At 49.7% G+C, this 19,599-nt stretch overlaps 1 protein-coding gene across 1 annotated transcript in view; it reads right to left on the bottom strand.

Annotated features, from left to right (window-relative positions):
- IL1RAP (interleukin 1 receptor accessory protein) overlaps positions 1-18,941 on the bottom strand; it is a 48,525-nt gene extending 29,584 nt beyond the window's left edge. Inside the window, exons 1-2 of the mRNA XM_075716604.1 lie at positions 18,913-18,941; positions 2,800-2,867 (exon numbers count right to left, since the gene is read on the bottom strand). Of these exons, the coding sequence (XP_075572719.1) occupies positions 2,800-2,866 (67 nt within the window). The 5' untranslated portion in view covers position 2,867; positions 18,913-18,941. The remainder of the gene's footprint in view (positions 1-2,799; positions 2,868-18,912) is intronic.
- Between the last annotated feature and the right edge of the window lie 658 nt (positions 18,942-19,599).

The raw sequence follows: 19,599 nt of genomic DNA, 5'->3' as shown, positions 1-19,599 counted from the left end.
ATCATGTATATTCTCAAGGCCAGAAGAGATTTGCCCACACATATGGCATGAGTGAGTAGCAGACTCAGGCACAAATTCAGTCTCAGACTCCAAGTCTTTACACTACTCGGATCACATTTCTTTCCTCTTCCAGCTTGCAGCTCTCCTTCAGCAACTGATTTTGTTTTAGCATCAGCCTCCATACACAGCAAAAACAGCAAAGCCCGAGGAACGCATGTTTAGAGCCACAGTGCTGTCAGCAAAATTAGGAAAAAAAAAAAAGTTTGCAGATTTGCCTCTCCAGTAAGAAATAGGGTGCAGTACAATGCTGAAGCTTTCTGACACTGCCAGAGAGACTGTCAGCCATACTGGCTGAACTGGATGGAAAGGCCATCTGCATTATAGCCAGAGGAGTGCTGGTGTTTTACAGCTGCAATTTAGTGTTTGCTCTTCATCCCCTCTGTAAGCTCAGAGAGCTGGGGACTCAGCAGAGCCAGCACCCCTGGCTTGGGGCAGTCTGGTCAGTGCCGCTGACCACGCTGCTCCCCGGGGAAGGGCTGCAGCAGCAGGCAGGAAAAGCGGCAGCAAACCACGGCAGGACTCCTGCCCCTGCCGCCCGCCTTCCCCAGCTCCTGGCCAGCCTGGGCTGGAGACAGCGGTCCTGACAATACAGCATATATGTGGCCATTACAGCAAAGCACAAAAAAATACCCAGCTGAAATGACAACCCCCTACCAAGTTATACACCTTAAATATCCCAGGAGCTAAGTTCCCCAGTGAGAGCTACCCATCTCCATGGCCTCGCTTGGTGTTAGGAGACCACTGGGGCAGCTGCGGACTGTGCACAGCCCTTCTGCATTCACTGCAGATAACCTCCGCTCTGCTCCCCTCACCTACGCTTCCCTGCTCCGAGAATAAAAAGCAGATCCAAATGCTGTAACATTATCGGAGCACGTCCGGTCTCCCACACTGGTCTGTGTTTACGACTTCGCAAGGGTGAAACGAGCTCCAGTTGCCTTTTGGTGCCAGTCCCAGGAAACCCCGCAGTGTAACAGAGGGTTGCACAGACGGCTGCCCCTCCATCCAAGTACAAACAGCCATACAAGCCCGTCATGAATAACAAAAGACATTTTGACAGCCCAGAATGGTTTATGATGTCCATGGAACAAAAAGGGAGCTCTGAACTGAAGAGTGGGTCTGTCACCCACAGACCTGCAGGAAATTAAATGCTTACACTACAGTGGATTTGCAGAAGAAATGTATTTTAACTGATCATGTGTCCCATGCATCACCTTTTGACACTTATGCTTTTGCAGCACTCTACAAGGGCTCTAACCCTCCTGTACAGAAAACCTCTGCTAAAGGGAGAACATTTAAAAAGCACTAAACACCTTGCAGAAATGCATGGAGGGTTCTGCCAGACCAATTGGCACAAGCCTGCGTGACCCAAACACCAGGGTGCTCATTTCACAGCTCCCAGCTGACAGTCTCAGCTTTTAGAGTTGCTCTAACATTTCCTGAGCAGTCCTGATTCAATTGCACCTACCTCTCATTTCTGAAAGAGCCCGAGATGACTGCACATGGGGTGTCGTAACGCTGCCTCAGCAGGAGGAGGATATTGCGTTGGTGGAGAGCAGAACAGCACGTCCAGAAGCACACATAAAGCAGGGATTTCCCCAGCAATCCCCAGGCACTCTGACTACCTAGGGCTTAGTGGAAGAGACCTGGGCCATATATTCTTTCTCCTTTGCTGTTTCCCCATTACTCACCACTTCCACCAGGCCCCCATTAGCCAGGATGGGACATCCCCTACTGAAGGCTACACCCTACTGTGAATGCCTGCCGCCCTTGGGCAGCGAAAAGAAGGAGAAAAACCTCCCAGCCTTCAGCCTCTGTGATGAGCCCAGCACCGAAATGAACCTTGCTGAGGTGTGTGTTGTGAATCTGGCCCCAATAATTCAGCATGGTCCAAGAGACAACAATACTAGAGCTGTTCATCTGCTCAGGGTATTAGAACTGCTTGTTTGCCACTGCTGCAGAGGGGCAAGGGCTCATGGGGAGACTTGCTCGATACCCTGCACAGCCCTTATTTCTGAACATTTCCCCCTATAAAGCCAGCGCCTGTTCTTTCCTCCTTCCCCCTTTCCACTCGCCTCCTGCAAATCATGCTGTCTCCTTCCACCCCCAAATAGGAAGTCCGTAGCGGAGATGCACACAATCTGCCTCTTCACAAGAGCTGCGCTGAACGTGTGCCAGAGGAGCCGCGAGCATGACAACAAATTTCCTGTCAGGAAAGTGACTCAGTGAGACCGGCATGAGAGCTACTCTTGCTTGAGAAGTTCCCCTCTCCCCTTGCGTTGCTGAGGCATGAGTCAGAATCCAAGAGCCGGAATCTCAACCCCCACCGGATCCAATCAGGAATAACAGAGTTCAGGTTCAAGCCCGGGTCCTGCTTGCAGCTCAGTGACAAGCCAGCACCATGTGCCAAGCCCTGGTTTCACGCCTCGCAGAAGGGGAGTAACAGTACTGACCAAGTGAGCAGCTTGAATTTGCAAAGGACTTTTAGGTCACGGTAGTGCTTATTGCTATTTGCGAATGCACCCATTTACACCATGCTCGTAGCCTCTACACGTGAGCATTATACAATACCCACACAGAACATCATTTTCATGCATTTTGCTCAAGTATTTTACATGTGACCGTTTCACCCAGGAATACTGTAAATGCTTAAAAATCCCTGCAGCCAGTTTTCTTTCTCTGGCCTCAGATCAGCTCTTCCCCGTGATAAGTGGGCAGACCCATCGTGTGCCATGTCCTTACCTGAGCCGCTGCCAAGGGTGACCATGCACAGCCAGAGCGTAACCACCAGCGCACCGACTGTCTTCATCCTGCTGAGACAAAGCAGACACAGAGGTTCTGGTTATTTTACACTACTTCATCACTGCAGACAATTTTTTAAACTCTGAGTGTACATGGTATGCAGAAGACGTGTAGATGTGGTGCTTAGGGACACAGTTTAGTGGTGGACTTGGCAGTGTTAGATTAATGGTTGGACTTGATGATCTTAAAGGTCTTTTCCAACCTAAATGATTCTATGATTCTATGTTTATTCCTCTGCCCACCCAATGATCCTTTAATTCTGGTATGTTCTTTTATTATTATTATTATTTATTTCAGTAAGATTCCTTAAGAAAAACATCTGTATGGCAGTGTTGTCCTGCCTGCAGGCAGCTGCACAAGCTTTCCAAGCCTGGGAGGCGATGGCTCAGAAGAGGACATCGGAGCTCATTGGCTTAAGTTACTGGAATAGTCTATGTCCATGAGCACAAGGAGTAAGGTAGATGCTTGCAGGCTAGAAATCCCAAGCTTTGGCTCCCAAAACACTAAGGTCCTTTGCCGAGACCTCATTCTGCCAGCACACACGCTCGTTTCTAAGAATGAGTGCAGAAAGCACTTGCAATAGCGAGCTGCAGCTGAAGCACATTTGCACTGAACATGCGTCTGACAGTTCGGCATGCCAACCATGCCAGTGCAATGTGAATTTGCAAGCTCTGCTGGTGACCTGCGAAGAGGCCGGCTGCCAGAGTCCCGACCGCTTCACCCTGTTCCTGCAGGCAGGTCAAGGCAGGACAAGGCTCCACCAGCTCTTTCCAGTCAAACCCTCCTTGGAACTGCCATCTTGCAGGAGTAAACAAGTGCCAGGTTTGTACGCTTTTCGGAAATGATCTGAACAGAGGTTTATTCTTTCAAAGCTGCACAGATAGGCAGAAAACAATCCCAGACTTCTCCGTTCCCACTACAGAGTGCAATTTCCTGTAATTTGAGATAAATGTACACTGCCAGAGCTTCACTTGCTGCCTGCTCCAGTATCTGGCATTCAGCTCTCAGAGCTGCTCACACACTAGAATTAATTTCCCTGTGTTTCTAGGTTTTCCAGGAGACAACTTATAAGCTGGTAGTCACGAAAGCTGACATTTACTAGATGCTCTCATTAATGGGGTGAAGGTTGCATTTGATATTCCTGGGTGCTGTCGGATCACAAAGGGAGAAGAGATGGTTAAAAGGCTGAACTTCATCAAAGCATCTGAGTTCTGCCGGGCAGATGCGGTAATGAGCATGGTGATACTGTCAGGAGCACACTCATGAGATGACAGGGAAATCTGCTCCATCGGGGTGTGCTACAAGGGTGGAGAGAGAAGCCACAGAGCTTGCTTAAACATGTCCCTTATAAACTTGTCTATAACATATGCGTTACGCAGAAGGGCTTTGAGCATAAGCAGAGAGCACCTGAGATTGCAGAGATTAACAAGAACGGGACATGTGAACTGTACGACTCAAAATCCAGCAGCGGATATTGAATCCTTCCTTTTCAATGCTGAAAACCTGAAAAGCCTTTGTACAATGCTTTCCCTCTGCTGGGCTCATCTCTAAGAGACAAAGCAAACCCAGAGCAAGCCTGCTCTTCCCTGCACGGTCCATGCAAAGGGCTGCAGACCTCCTCAGAAGCCATAAGGCCTTCAGAAACGGTCAAGAAGCCAGGGAGAAGGTGAGTTTTCTTTCCTGGGGTCTAGCTGAGGGCGGGTTGACCCCCACCTCCTTCATCCAAACTGAAATGCCAGCTGCTAATCAAAGGCTTCTCTATTACCATCTACAAGCAGCTCCCAATGTCACTTAAGAAGACTCCATAGGAAGGAAACAAAATTAAGTACTCCTACCCTCTGGAAATGCTGAAGAAAGATAAAACATCTTTATGCCATCAGATTAGACAGACAGAACCGACATGCTGCACTTTTGGTGGGAATTTAGGGATTCAGATGCTAGAAGAGAGGGAGCGTAAACAGTGGTGGGATCATTTCTGTAATAAATATCCCTCATGGTTCCCTCTCCATTTGCCATTAGAGAAATGAACGCATGTCTTAACTCATCCTTATTTTCCAGTGATTCTCTCCTGCATTTTGCACAAATCAGACTGAATTCAGCCCTGAAGCAAGCAGGGACAACTACTGACTTTGGATGAGTTTCTCTTGTTTAGAGCAAGGCCATTTACATGGCCCAAGGCCAAAATAAACTACTACATTTCACTGTGATACATGAACTCTGCAGCAAGCTAATATTTACATCCATTAACTACGCTCACAGGAACATGCTCCTTTCAGCTGTCTCAAAGAGCCACCAGGTCTCTGTTCCCATGAGCAAGGTATCCAAGAGTTCCATGCTCAGCCTCCTAGTAGGAAAATTCTGATTTTATAGCTGGGTAGAACAAGTAGCCTTGCACAGTGTGATTTACTTCTGGTTCATTCCAGGCTCTCCAGAGATCTTATCAGTGGAGACAGACGGACACAGAGCCTGTCAGATTGCAGCAATTTCTCCATTACAGGAATGGGACTCAGCTGACCACAGCCCTGGCTGCTCTCACACTATACAAAAGACAAGAGGCCATGGAAGGCACATGCACAGTCAAGGGCTGGTCAAGGGGAGTCATCACAACCTCCTGGATGCCCTGACCATGCCAGCATTTGCCAGCTGAGATGAAACACGAGGATCCTCCACCTTTGCTAAAGAAATTGAGACCTCACACACACAATGAAGAGGGAGGTAGCTGTAGGGGCAGGATGGTTTCTGCAGTGCAGCTCCATTCCTGCGGCATACGATTCTTCCAAAAGACCGAATTAATGTCACAGGATCTGATGGTTTGTACTACCAACACAGTGCAGGGACCAACTCTTAGGTACTAGTGCTGCTAGCACTCTGATGCTTTGCTTTAAACTTGAAATCTGTGATATGCCCCAAAGAGAACGGTCTTCCTACAACAGTCTCGTAGTCACACAATGTCATCATCCCCCCCACCCCCCCCCCACCCCCGCCCCCGTTTTGGGGAGGATAATGTGATTCTGCCAGTGACACCAGGAAAAGAGCATTGCACCCATTCAGTCGCAGAGAGAGGGTGGGTTTTGCAATGCCCTAAGAACATGACGCCACAGGACTACAACCCACCCCGGTCTTGCCAGGAACGGAAGAGTTTTCTCAGACTTTTCCAGCAACCTGCTTCTTTGTTTCACGACATCAGAAAGCATGTTCCCATTTTGCCTGTATATGATGCAATTCCAGCGGTGTCCAACTAACTTCTTGCACAATTTGGCATTGCTGCACTGAAACACCAGCATCTCTGGCTGCAACTGAAGGAGCCAGAGGTCAGAGTGCGAACCCCAGGCTGCAGTGGAGGGGTTCACCCAACTGCATCCACCCAAAAAGATCACAGACCTCACCTCTAGTACACAAGCAAATAAAATAAAAAGCAAACACTAAAGGAAGCCAGGAATAAAATCAGCAAGCAGAAGAGCATACCAGCTCAAAAAGTCACACCACAGCTAGAAAGCAGGCAAGCAGAGCAGCCAGAAGGCGGCTGGAGAGCTCAGATACATCCTCAGCACTCCAGGAACTTCTCATGAGACCAATATACTCTGAGGTGTTCTTAATGTCTCCATAAATTAACATTTTAATAATAATAATTCATAGAGCAGTTGGAGAAAACAATCCATCACTGCTGTTGCTAGAATTGTTTTTAAGGAACTTACTTCAAGTGTTCCTTTTGCTTCAAATCAGAAATTGTTTCCTTTTTGTTCCAGAGCATCATCATCTTCAAACTTTCACCTTATGTCTATTGGGGAGCAAAGAAAAGCGGGGTGGGGGGGGAAACACAGTGATGGAAGTGTCTCCTGTTCTTAAAAGCAGAGGTCGTGGAAAGGTTTGGTTTTTCATTTGATACTGGACAGAAGTGACCTTTATGTCAGAAAAATCATTAATATTTTCATATAAAACACCTTTTAATAAAACACCCTTCCTAAGCAGAACTAGGCAAGGAATCGTTCACTCCTGCCTTTAGCAGCATGGACCCCACAAAGCCTACGCGCTTTCCAAATGATTATAAAACCCAAGACAGATGTCAAATAATTAACAAAGAGAGCTGCACTCAAAGTAACTACTGTACACCTATTCTCAAAGACACTGTACCAATTCTACAGAACAATGCTGCATTTTCCAAGAAAATGCCTTTGTCCCTCCTAACCACAGGCACCTAGGGAGAGCTGACAGGTTTTTTGCTTTTCACTGAGAACTCACACTATGGCACACAGAACAAAAGCACCCTTCAAAACCTTGCCGCTAAGTGCTCTTGCTGAAAGGGCATTTAAAATAAAGCAGTTTCAGAAAGAGGGAAAAAAATAACACTGGTCAGAGCAGGTTTTACATACTATTTTCTTTCTGTAATTCTGTTCCAAGCCCCTCCAAGTCAAAAGCATTCGACAGCACAGAACTGGCTCCAGGAAAAGGGATGCAGACATAGGAAGGCTAGCAAAAACCAGGGTGGGCTAGCTTAGGAAATGCTTTGCTTCTATGCCACGCGGACTTGGGGCTGAAGGCTGATGGGCTGCAGAGTACAGCTGGCTCTTGGGAGAGGGGCACTGCTCCCACATCACTGGGTGCCCATAAGCTCTGGGTCCCTGCATCATCATGCAACAGCATTGGAGAAGGCTGCTGGATGAGTTTGATGGGTTTTCTTACAGGAAAAATAGATGTACAGTCCAAGTAAATTCAAAGAATCCAAAAGGCAGACAAAGGGCAGCCTGCAAAAGCAGCTGCAGAAAAGCAATAGCAAAAACACTAATGGAAAGTGTGAAAAGGTGCTTCAGCCCTCCAGGAAACACTTTTGCTTTTCAGTATGTACAGGAGTAAGTCAGACAAAGGGGAGAATTACTGTAGCATAAACCATCTTGGTGCCACTTAGCCGGCATTTGCGCAGCGTCTCTCTGACCCTGCCTCTCCTCCGGAGGCCATTTGGGCATTGCACAGCACCGCTCTTTGCTACAGCGCCAGCATTTCCAGTCATGCCCCTGCCCAAAGCAGAGCCACTCCTGCAGTGAGCTGGCTGGTCCTGCGGACAGCCCTCCTGTGCAACGTAACGTTAGGCTGAAATCTCTGGAGACGCAGGTAGAAAGACAGGCGACGGGTTTTGCAAGTCCAGCCTTTTCTCCCCAGGAGAAATTAGCATGTGCATTAAAATCTTCCTTCCCAGACAGCTTCCAGGAACAGAATGGGGAGGCAACAAGCAGCAATTTGATGATGAACGCCGTAAGCGTAAGCTCAGTGCACTTTCCCTGCTCTGCTGCACGCTACGCCGCACTCATCGCTGCAAACGCAGGCACGCTGACCAACAAAGGGCCCCCAGCGCTATCGTCAGGACAACATTCGCATCTCGCCTAAGGGCAGGGAGCCCAATTTGTCCTGGCAGCAGCTCCCTAACAGCCAGGCACATTTCAGCAGGAATCAGCCAGGGCTGAAACCTGGCCCGCAATCAGGGATACCGCAGGAGCCGCAAGCGTGCCCCAGTCAGCGCATCTGATGGTGACACATGCAAGGCAGGGACCTGCGAGATCGATGCTGAAGTCTCGCTTTTCCTGGGGTAACTGCACTCACCAGGCTATCGCATGCCTGACAAAAGAGTGGGCTGAAAGGATTTTGTTCTGGGATGTTTCTATTATAAAAGCAATTTATAGCATTAAAACCAAAGGAAACGTTTAGATTTGAGCAGACTGAAACTCTGTCGCTAGCTAGAATCACAGTAAATATTAAACACTTGCTTTTGCAGCAGGAAAAAAAAAATTTAAACTAGTGGGAGTCAGATGGAAAGCTGCCCTGGTAAGGTCTCCCTCATCACTAGCACAAACCATCTTCTGTCTTCCTCGGCCAGAGCTGGCTGCTGTCACACAGGACCTGGAAGCACTGGCGCCTGGTGCTGGGGAGCTGCGGTGCTCGCGTGCAGCTTTACAACCAGGTCTACCGAGTGCCCAGAAGAGAGACAAACCAAAACCAACCAAACAAAAAAAAAAAAAAAAACCACCCCAAGAAAACCTGGAAACAATCTTCTCAGTCAGTGGCTCAGCCAGCTCTCCGCCAGCTGAGGACATGACACCAGGTATCTGAGGTGGCTCCACTGCCCATCACCCACCGCTGCCTCTCCCTGGCCTCCTGTACTGCATATCCAGGCCAAGGCCTGCAGTCTGCTGGCTTTTTACTAATTACTTTTTACTAAATCCCCAACATGGGAATGAACAAACCCAGCAGCGTGTCACTCCAGGGGTCACCCCGGGAGGTGGTCCCAAGCTGCTTCTCCTTCAACACAGCTGTGCAAACTGTAGGAGCAAGGCCAACCTTCCAAGACCACCAAGAGCTCCTGTGAGCAGAGCAGGCAGCAGCCCCACCTCGAGCTCAGAGGCGCGGGGAAAAGCGGGGAGGCATTCATTAACAGCGAGTCATTTTGGGAGCTACCTCGGTAGTGCAACATTTGCCTCTGCTGGTGCCAGCGTTTGGGACACAGAGGCGATTGCTAGGCAGGGAATTTGTGATCCACTATTGGCATTCACATACCATCTCCTGGCATCCTTTGGCTCAACACATTTAACACTAATAATCAGAATTCAGAGCAAGAAGCTGTTTTTCCCCCCTCTCAAGAGAAAAGGAAAAAAGTGCAATCTAGACATGTGGAGAGAAGGGGGGGGCCTTTAAAACATACCTGAAGAAAGTCAGTATCCCCTCCGTTCCTTTTCACTTCTCCTGGGGTCCTCTCAGGGCTTGGCAAAGCAGAAATGCTACAGAACTTGCACATTGCTCTGCTGGAGCCCAGGGTGCTGCTGATTATACTCTGGCAGCTGTTTAGCAGGCAGAGCACGCTGCATTTCATACATTTAAAATAAACTAGCTCAATAGTCTGTGACCTCTCCAAAATATATGCACACCTGGACAAGACAAATAAACAGCTGGGACTACCACAGAGACATCTGTGGAGTGGGCTGAAGAGGGGCAGGTTGAGCCACAGCTATGGAATCAAACAGCACAGATTACAAATGCATACACGCTGGCCACCGAGCAGTTCAAACACCAACCTACAAGAGCACTTCTGTGCTCAAACAAGAGGTATCCAGCCAAGATAGTCTATTTTTTAAGTCTGAATAGCCAGGGAATGAAAAGCTTCCAACGGAGCTTCAAAGAGAGCTGAGACCTTCCATGAAGCCAGACACAATGCTTCTATTTTGGACAGCAATGTCATAGTGGAAGGAGAGCTCTGAGAAATACCCACGTATTGTGCTACCGGAAAATAAACTGACAAACTAATCTTTGCACAGAAAAAAAGAAATCCGCAACCAATGTGGTTCAAAGACCTGAGGAGACTTAAGGAATCCAGAGCGAGACTCCTCCCTCGCTGGAAGAGTCCCGATTAGCTCCCATGGAGCACCTGGAGACACCTGAGAACAAGCATTTAATTTATACATTCTGCCTCCTGATCTTTTTAATGGCTTTTAGATGTAAGCAACTCCACTGCCCTCCCTAAGAAGTTATTCTACTGTCCCTGTGGTCATAGCAGCATGTCCACATTGTGCAACAGATTGCACAGCAGCAACCCCAAGCTAGCCCGGCCCAAGTCTCTAAACCCAGAGAATACTATGCAGACTCAAGCAGGTTTATCACCTGGGCTTACTGCCTTTCAAAAGGACTGACCTGGGACTCTTGAACCCCAGAGCACCTTTCCCAGGAGATGAGTCTCCTTGCACGCCCAGCAACTGCTCTGCAGCCCCATTGCACATCCCCACCGTCACAACAGGGGCTGCACCCAGCTCTGCTAAGTGCTAGCTGCAGCGGGCTCTCAGACTCAAAAAAATACTCCAAGAGTTCCTTTCCTTAAGTTTAAGCCCTTGCTGCCAGCTACATACCTGCTCTTTCACTTCATCTCCTCCCCTTACAGCCCTCAGTGCTTGCAGACCAGATTCCCAGGATGGCTGCTCTATATTCAGCCAACATCTTCCCCTTCTCATTCCTCCAGAGAGGGACACAGCAGGCAAAGAGCCTCCAAGCACCAACCATGCTCCAGAGCACAACATCACTGTGTTTCACTCCCCTTTCCAAGCACCTCTTTTACTGTGCCGTTGCCACAAAATCCCTAGGCAGACTGCAATGTCTCCAGCACCGCTAGCAGTCTACCCATGCTGCTGCCAGTGGTGAAGACCTGATCTCCAACTCTCCCCGTGGCATAAGAGGAGGATTTCCTCAAATGACTCTGGGTATCCTGGGATGAGCAACATATTCAAGGGTAAAAGCAAGTCAGCTGAGCTTTTCTTTTTCAAGTTTGGGCCACACAGTTTTTCCACAACTGGCACTTAATTAATCATGTTAATTTAATCACATTTAGCCTTATAAGAAAAAGCAAACAAGAATAAGACATGAAGATGCTTCATTCCCTCTCCCCCAGCTCACACAGGCTGCTCTGTGACTGTGCTTTATACATTAATCCACAGCAAAATTTAAAGCAGTAAAAAAAAAAGGAACAGCAAAGGCAGAGAAACCCCAGGAGCTACGTGCCTCTCCCAGGACAACACCCCACTTACAAGCAGTTCTCCAGATGTCCTTCCAGCCCTCCCATGGGCCTCCACGTTCCCAACCCACCCACTTGGTCCTCCTGGTGACTATCAGAGCAACTTTCTTCTGCATGTCTGCCCCTTCCTGGTCAGCACAGTACAGCTGCATTCTGCGAAGGAGACTAGAAAAATCTGGGTACAGACAGAAGCAAAGGAGGAAAAGGGAAACAGAACAAGACAATCCTTCCCATGCCACGTGCATCACATTTGCTCCCCATGTCTCTAACATTTCCTTCTGCAAGTATTAGGTTGCGCCATCACAGGGAACTTGCTCAGGCTCTGCCTGCACTGTCCCCATGAGTGCAGCTCTAAATTCAACCTTCAAACAACAGCACCCAGAATTTTCAAGTCCAGGAGCCCCCTGCAAGAAGGTCTGCTCTGTGACCCAATGCACCTACACAGTGGGAAGGCTGAGAGGGAGCTGCAGGCAGCAGTACACTGGGTTTGTCATCAATATTAATTATTTGGGGAGAATATGATTGATCTCACGAGGGCAATGAATTCATTTCTCCAGCTGAATGACAAACAAAAGGCAATATATGCGCTGCTGACATTTCCAAAGGCTACAAGGAGCAGCGACAGGAGGAAATACCGCTATGTATTAAAACCCTGCTGCAAAGGGCCAAAAATCTGAAGTCTCCAAAATTTTCATTTCTGAGCACTTTCAATGCCAGGAAGCGGATGCCTTCCTATTCTCAAATCTGCACTGACCCTAGCCCTGGGCTGGCTCACCTCTTCGCATTGGGAAGAAGCAATCACTGTCTTTGGGAAGTTGGGTTGAGTTTCCCTCTTGCTCTTTGACACTTCTTGTCAACAACTACAGAGTCATTACATCTGGCAGATGGGGGGGAGCTGGGGGGGGAGCTTAGAAAGGGGAAAACATTGCCCTCCTGGGTAACCACAACCCAGGGCTATTAGCAGAGCTGAAATGCCAAGATGCAGCTCCCCTGTGCAAAGGGAGAAGAGGAGGACACAATAAGCCTGGAGAAAAGCATTCCCACCTCTCCGTGGCCTCAGGTCAGGGGTGTCTGTGTGTGCACAGCCTCCCAAGGAGCCAGAACTAAACAGAACCTCCCTAAAGTCCACACAGCAACACGAGAGAGAACAACGGAGAAAGGTAAATGCACCGAGGCTGAAGCTATTTTTGCAGGAGGACGGAGAAGGGGGCAAGACAACCCAGACCGTGGGGATGTTAGCCCAGCAGAGTCCGAGTTTTGCCATGTCCTTCAGCCACCCCTGCACATCAGCCCTGTCCGGCTCAACTGCAACCAGCACAGTTTGCTAAAGCAACCAATTTTGGGATCCAACAGCACATTTGTGCTGGTTCAAAGAGGCCGGGTGCCCTACAAGCCCTTCACAGCCTGCCAGTATTATCATGCTGGGCAGCAACACATACATCCTCCTCCCGTTATCCGGTTCCCGCCGTGTAAACAAGGGCTGGGAGGCATCTGTGCTTGAAGGAAGAGGAGGGAGGCTGCTATTTCTCAACTGAACAAATCCAATTATTTGTATCAGAGTGAATTTGTACGGCTTTTACTGTTAGAATAAGCATTTTCTACAGATCCCTAGAGCTTTGAATCAACAGATTGCTGATAAATTTATGTAGGTGGGGCGCCGGATGTTACTATGGTGGGATGGAGGTGAGGCTGGTTTACTTTTGGCTCCTTATGAGATTTGCTTTTTGCAATAGGGCTAACCTCAGAAAAAAAAAAAAATAACTAGAAATGTGGGCTCCTGCCACTGCCATTTACTATGCTCCTCTAAGTCTCTATGGTTGAAGATTTTAAAACAGTCTACTAGTTTAGGGTAGCAATATGAGTTTCTGGTTAATCTACGTGAAACCAACAGAGGCATCAATCACCAGTTGTTGCGCACGAGAAATTGTAGGGCCTCCCTGATAATCAGGCATCAGAGATCTTATGAACAGCTGTCCCCTGAACTGAGCGCATTAGTAGAGGCTTCTGAAATCCGTGCCTCTGTTTCCCTAGCCACTTTTATAACAGCCTCTCCCCACCTCACACCGCAGTTGTGCATCTTAATGTCTCTAAAGTGCTTAGAGATGCTGAGATGAAAGATAACAGATGAGTGCAAAGTATAGATTAATTCCCTGAGCTCAGCAGTCACTGGAGCTGATGGGCTAAACGTACCACAAACCCACCACAGAAAACTTGGTTCTGAGCCTGTCTTAAATAGTAACTACTTAAGCAACAGTTCCCTTGGAACAAGTCATTTTAGGGCTGGTTGGCTGGGCACATGGAGCCCCAGCAGGCAGGAAACACAGAAATGCAATATCCTACTATGAAAAATAGATGTTTTTCCAGAATAAGGTCTCAAAGCTGTTCCTATAGAATTTGGTAGTGGGATTTTCAGTCATTTCAGTAGGAATATGGCAAAGCTGTTCAGGTTTTAGCGACCAGCACGTTAAGAACACGGCCAAACATAAATTGAAAAGCTATTTCCATTTCTGTTTGGTTTTTTAAACGATTAAAAATCCAGTTTAAATATCGCAAGGAAAACTTTAAATTGAGCAAGATAAGTTTTGGCTTCCTTCCGAGTAGAAGGCAAACCCCAAAACACTACTGAAAGTCTAACAGATGGGAGGTTTTTTTTACTCTTCAAAAATTTCATTCCCTTGCACTGAGATTAACTGTAATTAGCTCTTTATTTACATCTAGGACAAAAGGTAAAATGATAAAGAAAGACAACTATAACCACAAATCACAGGCAGAAAAAGGCAAAAAAAGGCAAAAAAATGCCTCTTGAGAAGAAAACGTCCTGTCTTTCTCGCCAAGCCACGTAACTGTTACAAATACACAGTTAAACAGTTCCACAGCATCCTGTCAGCACTAAGGATAAACATTTAGGTCACAGCTTTGCAAGCTTTTAGACACAAGTTAATCAAATATATAAAAATCATCCTCTACATCTGAAAATATCACATCCCTATGAGTGGACAGGATCAGGCCTAAGAGTCAAGATATTCCGTTACACTTATTTCAGTCATGCAAAACCGGGAGGAAAAAGAACCCAACCAACCAAATACCACTCCCCTGATTCAGCCCAGGATTGATGGCAATCTCTTATTCTCTGCCCCAAACAGAGCTTTTAGGTTAACAGTCCCTTTTTGCTAACATATGTAAATCTAAAAAGACTGCTTAAGAATCAACGCACCCTTTTCATATAAATATGGAGTCAGCACATAACAAAAGAGCGCAGGGAGAAAAGAAGAGCGTGCAGGGGGAAGAAAAAGAAAGACAGACCAACAAAACCCAAGACCAGGGACCTTGACTCCACTCACCGCAGAAGTTGAGGACCGGTACAATTCTCCTCATTTTACTCATACAAGAAAAGGAAGCTCTCGCTCTCTCACACTCTTTCGTTCTCTCTCCTTAACACTCTCAGAGACTTCTACCTTTAGCCAGTTACCCTTGATGTAATTTTCTTAAAATTGTAATTGGACAATCATCCAGACTGGGGGAAACCCATGTCAGAGGAATTCCTGGGGATAGAGCCCCCAGTTGACGAAAGTGAGCGTTGCCAAATTAACAAAGGACTGACTAAAGATATGATTCTTTGCTTGTAGTAGAAATCCTGTTTTACCAGCAACTATTTTTAAGGAACCCTGTAATAAAATACGTACACTTGTACATTCATGTTCCTGTATTTTATTTTTTGTCAAATAAGACTCTGAATTTATGAATATCATGATACGTGCATGTGTCTCATTGGGACGTCTGAGGTTGAAGGTAGCAAGCGAGCTGGCTAAGGCTGAAATTTCCAAAAGCGTAGGCATCATATGAACTAATTTCTCCAAATCGGCTTCCTTTTTGCACTCTCTCTGAGTGTGCATGTGGCTCGGTTGCTTACAAGAGCCCTACACGCAACAGAACTGTGGCTGAGAAACATGAGATGAGCCTTCTGCTTTGCGAAAACATTGGCGGGGGGGAATCCTAAAATACCTCCCAAAAGAAGAAGCTGTTTTGTTCCAGTTTAACAGTGATCAAATCTCAGCCATACATTCTGCTGGCGGAGCAGAACAAAGTGGTTACAAACCACGGAGGGAAAGAAACCCACCTGAACGTGGGCCCCCAAGCTACACCCAAGCTGCAGAGCTGGTGCGAGAGAGGGGGTCAGCTCAAGCGTGGCAAACGTGACAGCCAGCTTTGCCTGCCTTCGGCTCTGCATCTGGCCCACCTCGCACTGCCAGAGGAGCACCAGCTCTCACCCACTGGGTACAGAGATGCTACTGGCCGAGCTGCATCAGCCTGGCAGCACAGACGAGACAGCTCTTGGCTCTGCTTATAGGGACAGTGAGATACATGAGCTGCGTCAAGAGAAAGGCAGGGGAGGAGAGAGGAGGGCAGGCAACGTCTGAACTGTGAGCTCCACTGTAGAAAGTGTTTCAGTTCCCAGATAACATGGCGCTGTTCACAGATTTCAGTTTATATAGGCTTTTCCATATATCTATTTTTATTCCCGAACCATTCCCCGTTGCTGTACGATGAGAAGAAAGACCGGACAGCAAGGATGCTCACAGATATGTGAACGCATTCATATGCTGGTTATAATCTTCCTAACTGTCCACCTTGCTAATGCACCCTGTGCTCCAAGAGCCAAGCTGGGACACCTCCTCTCCCACACCACCAGCTGCAAGAGTTATCTTTGTGGCAAGTTTTTGCAAGTCAGAGTCTTGCTGAAATGGGAGGACATTTGATGACAGTGGGAGACCCAGGACAGATGGGGAAAGGAATACGAATCATGTGCCTGCCAAAATAACCAACATAAAAATCCAAACATAAGCAAGAAGAAGGAATAAAAGAACATGTTCTGGCTGCTTATTCTGAAGGAGTGAAATGCTTCTTCCCTGGTGTTGGCATCTGGCGTATGCAGGTATTGAAGGAATAAAGCTGGGACAAGCTCTCTGTGCTTCCTCCTTCCTATATATGTATTTCGGAGCATAAAATTACAGCAGTGGGGCCAGAAAGGAAGCATTCCCCATCCCTCCACATACCCAGGCACTATCCAACCTCCTGCCACACCACTCTCCCAACCTTCTGAAGTCTTTCTTACCTATGTGTTCCTGTGAGGCACTTTGGGGTAGCGCTACCTGACCCAGGGTATGAGCCTGCTCAAGCCCGCACCAGTGCAGCACTCGTCCCCACTGCACACGAGCTAATGCTCAGATGCAGGATACCTGCACAGAGCCCCAGAGGTCTGGAAAGAGAGAGCCCTGACATGTTCAGACACAAGCTCTTCCTTCACAGACTCTGGAGGGGCCAGGCACGGGCAGACTTGAGCAAGCACAGCTCTTCCTATGCAATACATGGACACTTTGAACTCAAGCTACACCCAGAGACATGAAAAGAAAGTCACAGGGCTGCGTGCCTGTAGACCTGCCTTCTGCCTTGCACAGAGGTACTGTGTTAGAAACTTAAGCTCTCACCCCACGGCTCTCTGCTTCACCTCCATGCAGCATCTCCCACCTTCCCAGCTTAATGTTTCCTGATCATTTCAGTGCCCTGCATGCTTCCACCACTCCAAGTCCTCACAGCCTTACTCTTCACATCCCATGTTATTCTGCATCCTTAACTGCTCCTACACAGAAGGTGCTCCCGGTGGCAGGAACAACTCCATACCTACTTCAAGAGCTTAATCCTCTCTGCTTGTCCTTCCCTGCTCACCACAGCCAGGTAAGCAACGGGAACAGAAAGCAGGACCCTTTGCAGCACCGCACCCTCCCACCAGAAAGCCCTTGGGCCGGAGTGATGCTCTCCATGCAAACAGGAGAGGAGAGGCAAGGAACAGAAGACAGCAAGTAAATCTTCCAGAGCTGCCAAAAGCAACCTGTTATAAATGGCCCGCTAACTTATGAGATATTGACTCTCCACAGCACAGTTAATAAATAATACCCCACGATCCTTCTGTATATCGAAGTTGTAAGTTCAGTGACAGTCCTGCTTATCCAAGAGGGGCCTCAGTTAAAAACGGAATGTCAGGAACATAGTACTTTTTAATTACATAGCAAGTATTTTTTTTTTTTAAATTATACGGAGCTTGCTGCAATCTCCCAAATCCAGAAGTAAAAAGGCCTTCTTAGGACAACAAAACTAAATGCATGGGACAAAAGCCATCATTTTATAAGAAAAGAAGATCTGTAAAAGAAAACAGAATTTTATCCAAGCATTATAACCAGCTATTCACAAAGCACAAGCTGGGATAGAAAGAGAGAGCCTGCATGCAAGAGTGGATTTATAATCCAGTTTACAGTAACATCCTCAGGCCCTGAGATCAGGATCCCGTTGTGCCAAGCACCGTACAGACACACTCTGAGAAACCAGCCCAGGCTGAGGAACAAGCACTGCCACTGTAACGAAGGGAAGCGACACTGGCACAGAAAAGGGCCACCTGAAGCACTGGAGCCCTGACGCTCTCTTTTTTTCCCCCGCTTCCTTTTCAGGAAAGCATTCCCACCGTCCAGTTTCCATCCAGATACCCCCCCCCCCAAAATGCTTCACATAAGGGGGCTGCTGTCCCCAGCAAAAGCAGCAAAAGGCATCTTGCTGCCAGCATCTAATCGCTTTCAGGCTGTTTTCTTGGACGTGTCTTTTCCACTTTATTTTCCTGCCGTGGCTTAAGTCAGACCCCTTCCTCTCCCCCCTTCCATTTCAAAGATCTGTTTGACAGCAGAACAGGTATCAGAGGCTCACGCATTTGCAATGCGGATGACAATTAAAGTTGCATTCCTCAGTGCTTGTACCGCTCTAGCTAGCAATATCCAAATTGCCCTGGCCTGAAGGAGGGCATTTAAGCAAACCGCTCCGCGTTTCGGGTACCGGAGGCACGGCCGGCCCGGCTGCAGAAGCGGCGGAGACCCGCGTCTGCGCTCCTGCAGCTCGGCTCACGCTTGCCTCCGCACCGGCTGCGTGCTCCGGCGAGGCAGAGCGGGGGGCTCCGGGCGCCGAGGCAGCGCCGAGGGGGCTCCGGGCGCCGAGGGCTCCGGCAGCGGCACAGGCACCGCGCCGCCCGCCCGCCTCCTCCGGCCCTCGCTCCCCTCACGCCCGGCCCGGCGGGGCCGGCCGCGGCCGCGCACCTTCGCTCTCCCCGGGGGACGCCCCACGCTGCTGCCGCGGCGCCGCCAAGGCTCCTCGGGCTCTCCCCAGCGTCTCTTCTGCTTTCTGCCTGTTGTTTTTTGGGGGGTTTTTTTGCGCCGCCGGCCGACGAGCGAGGGCTGCTGCCGGCTGCGCGCCGCCGCCACCGCCCGCCTGCCCGCGCCCCCCGCCGGGGCTGGAAACCGCCGCCTGCGCCAGAAACTTTCCCTCCGAGCGCGGGGAAGTTCACGGCCGGACTCGGGCCGGACACCCCCTGCCCCCGTCCCGTCCCGTCCCGTCCCGGGGCCGCGTCCCCCTCCCGTCGCCCACGGCTACAGAAACACGCGCGTACCGCTCCCCCCCCACGCACCGTGGCTCACCTGAGAACGCGGAGGGCGCGCGCGGCCACGTCCCGCGCTCTTCTTCTTCTTCTTCTTCTCCTGCTCTTCCTCCTCCTCCTCCTCCTCCTCTTCCCCGGTCCGCGCCCCCCCTGCTCCGCCCCGCCCCTTTCCCCGCCGGCCGCGCTCCTTACGCGCACGGGGGGGGGGTTCCCCCGCCCCCGCCCGCGCCGCGGGGACGGCCCCGAGCCCCGCGCGGGGGGGCTCCGCGGATCCGGGGGCGCTGCGGGGAACGGGCGGCAGCAGCCGGGGTTGGGGGGGGGCGGGCGGCGAGCGAGCAGAGGCGGGTTTGTAAGGCGGAAGGCCGCCGCGCTGCCCCTCTCGCAGTTTGCGGGGTCCTGCTGGGAGGAGGCGGGCTGCGCGGCCCACGGCTCCCCCTCCTGGCCTGCGCTGCCCCGCCGGCTTGAAGCTGCTGCCGGCGGCGGGGGGGCGGCTGCCCGAAGTCAGCGCCCCGACCCCCGGGCGGCCGAGGGACATCTGGAGCCTTTGGAGCCAGCCCGCTGCCCGCTTCGGTAAAGCGGGCCGGCGCGCACAGCCCTCATGCTGCTGCAGCCCCCGCCGCTCCCTGCGGGCCGCTCGTCCCGGGAAAGCAAAGTTTGCCCTCGTGCCGCTGTGCTGGGAGGGACGGGCTCTCCCTGGGCGCTGCGATGCCACCTCGTCCCGGAGAAG

Source organism: Pelecanus crispus, chromosome 9 (genome assembly GCF_030463565.1).
Source record: "Pelecanus crispus isolate bPelCri1 chromosome 9, bPelCri1.pri, whole genome shotgun sequence".
Classification (NCBI taxonomy): Eukaryota; Metazoa; Chordata; class Aves; order Pelecaniformes; family Pelecanidae; genus Pelecanus; species Pelecanus crispus.
The sequence above is the reverse complement of the archived record's forward strand: the minus strand, read 5'-3'. Positions and strand labels throughout refer to the sequence as shown.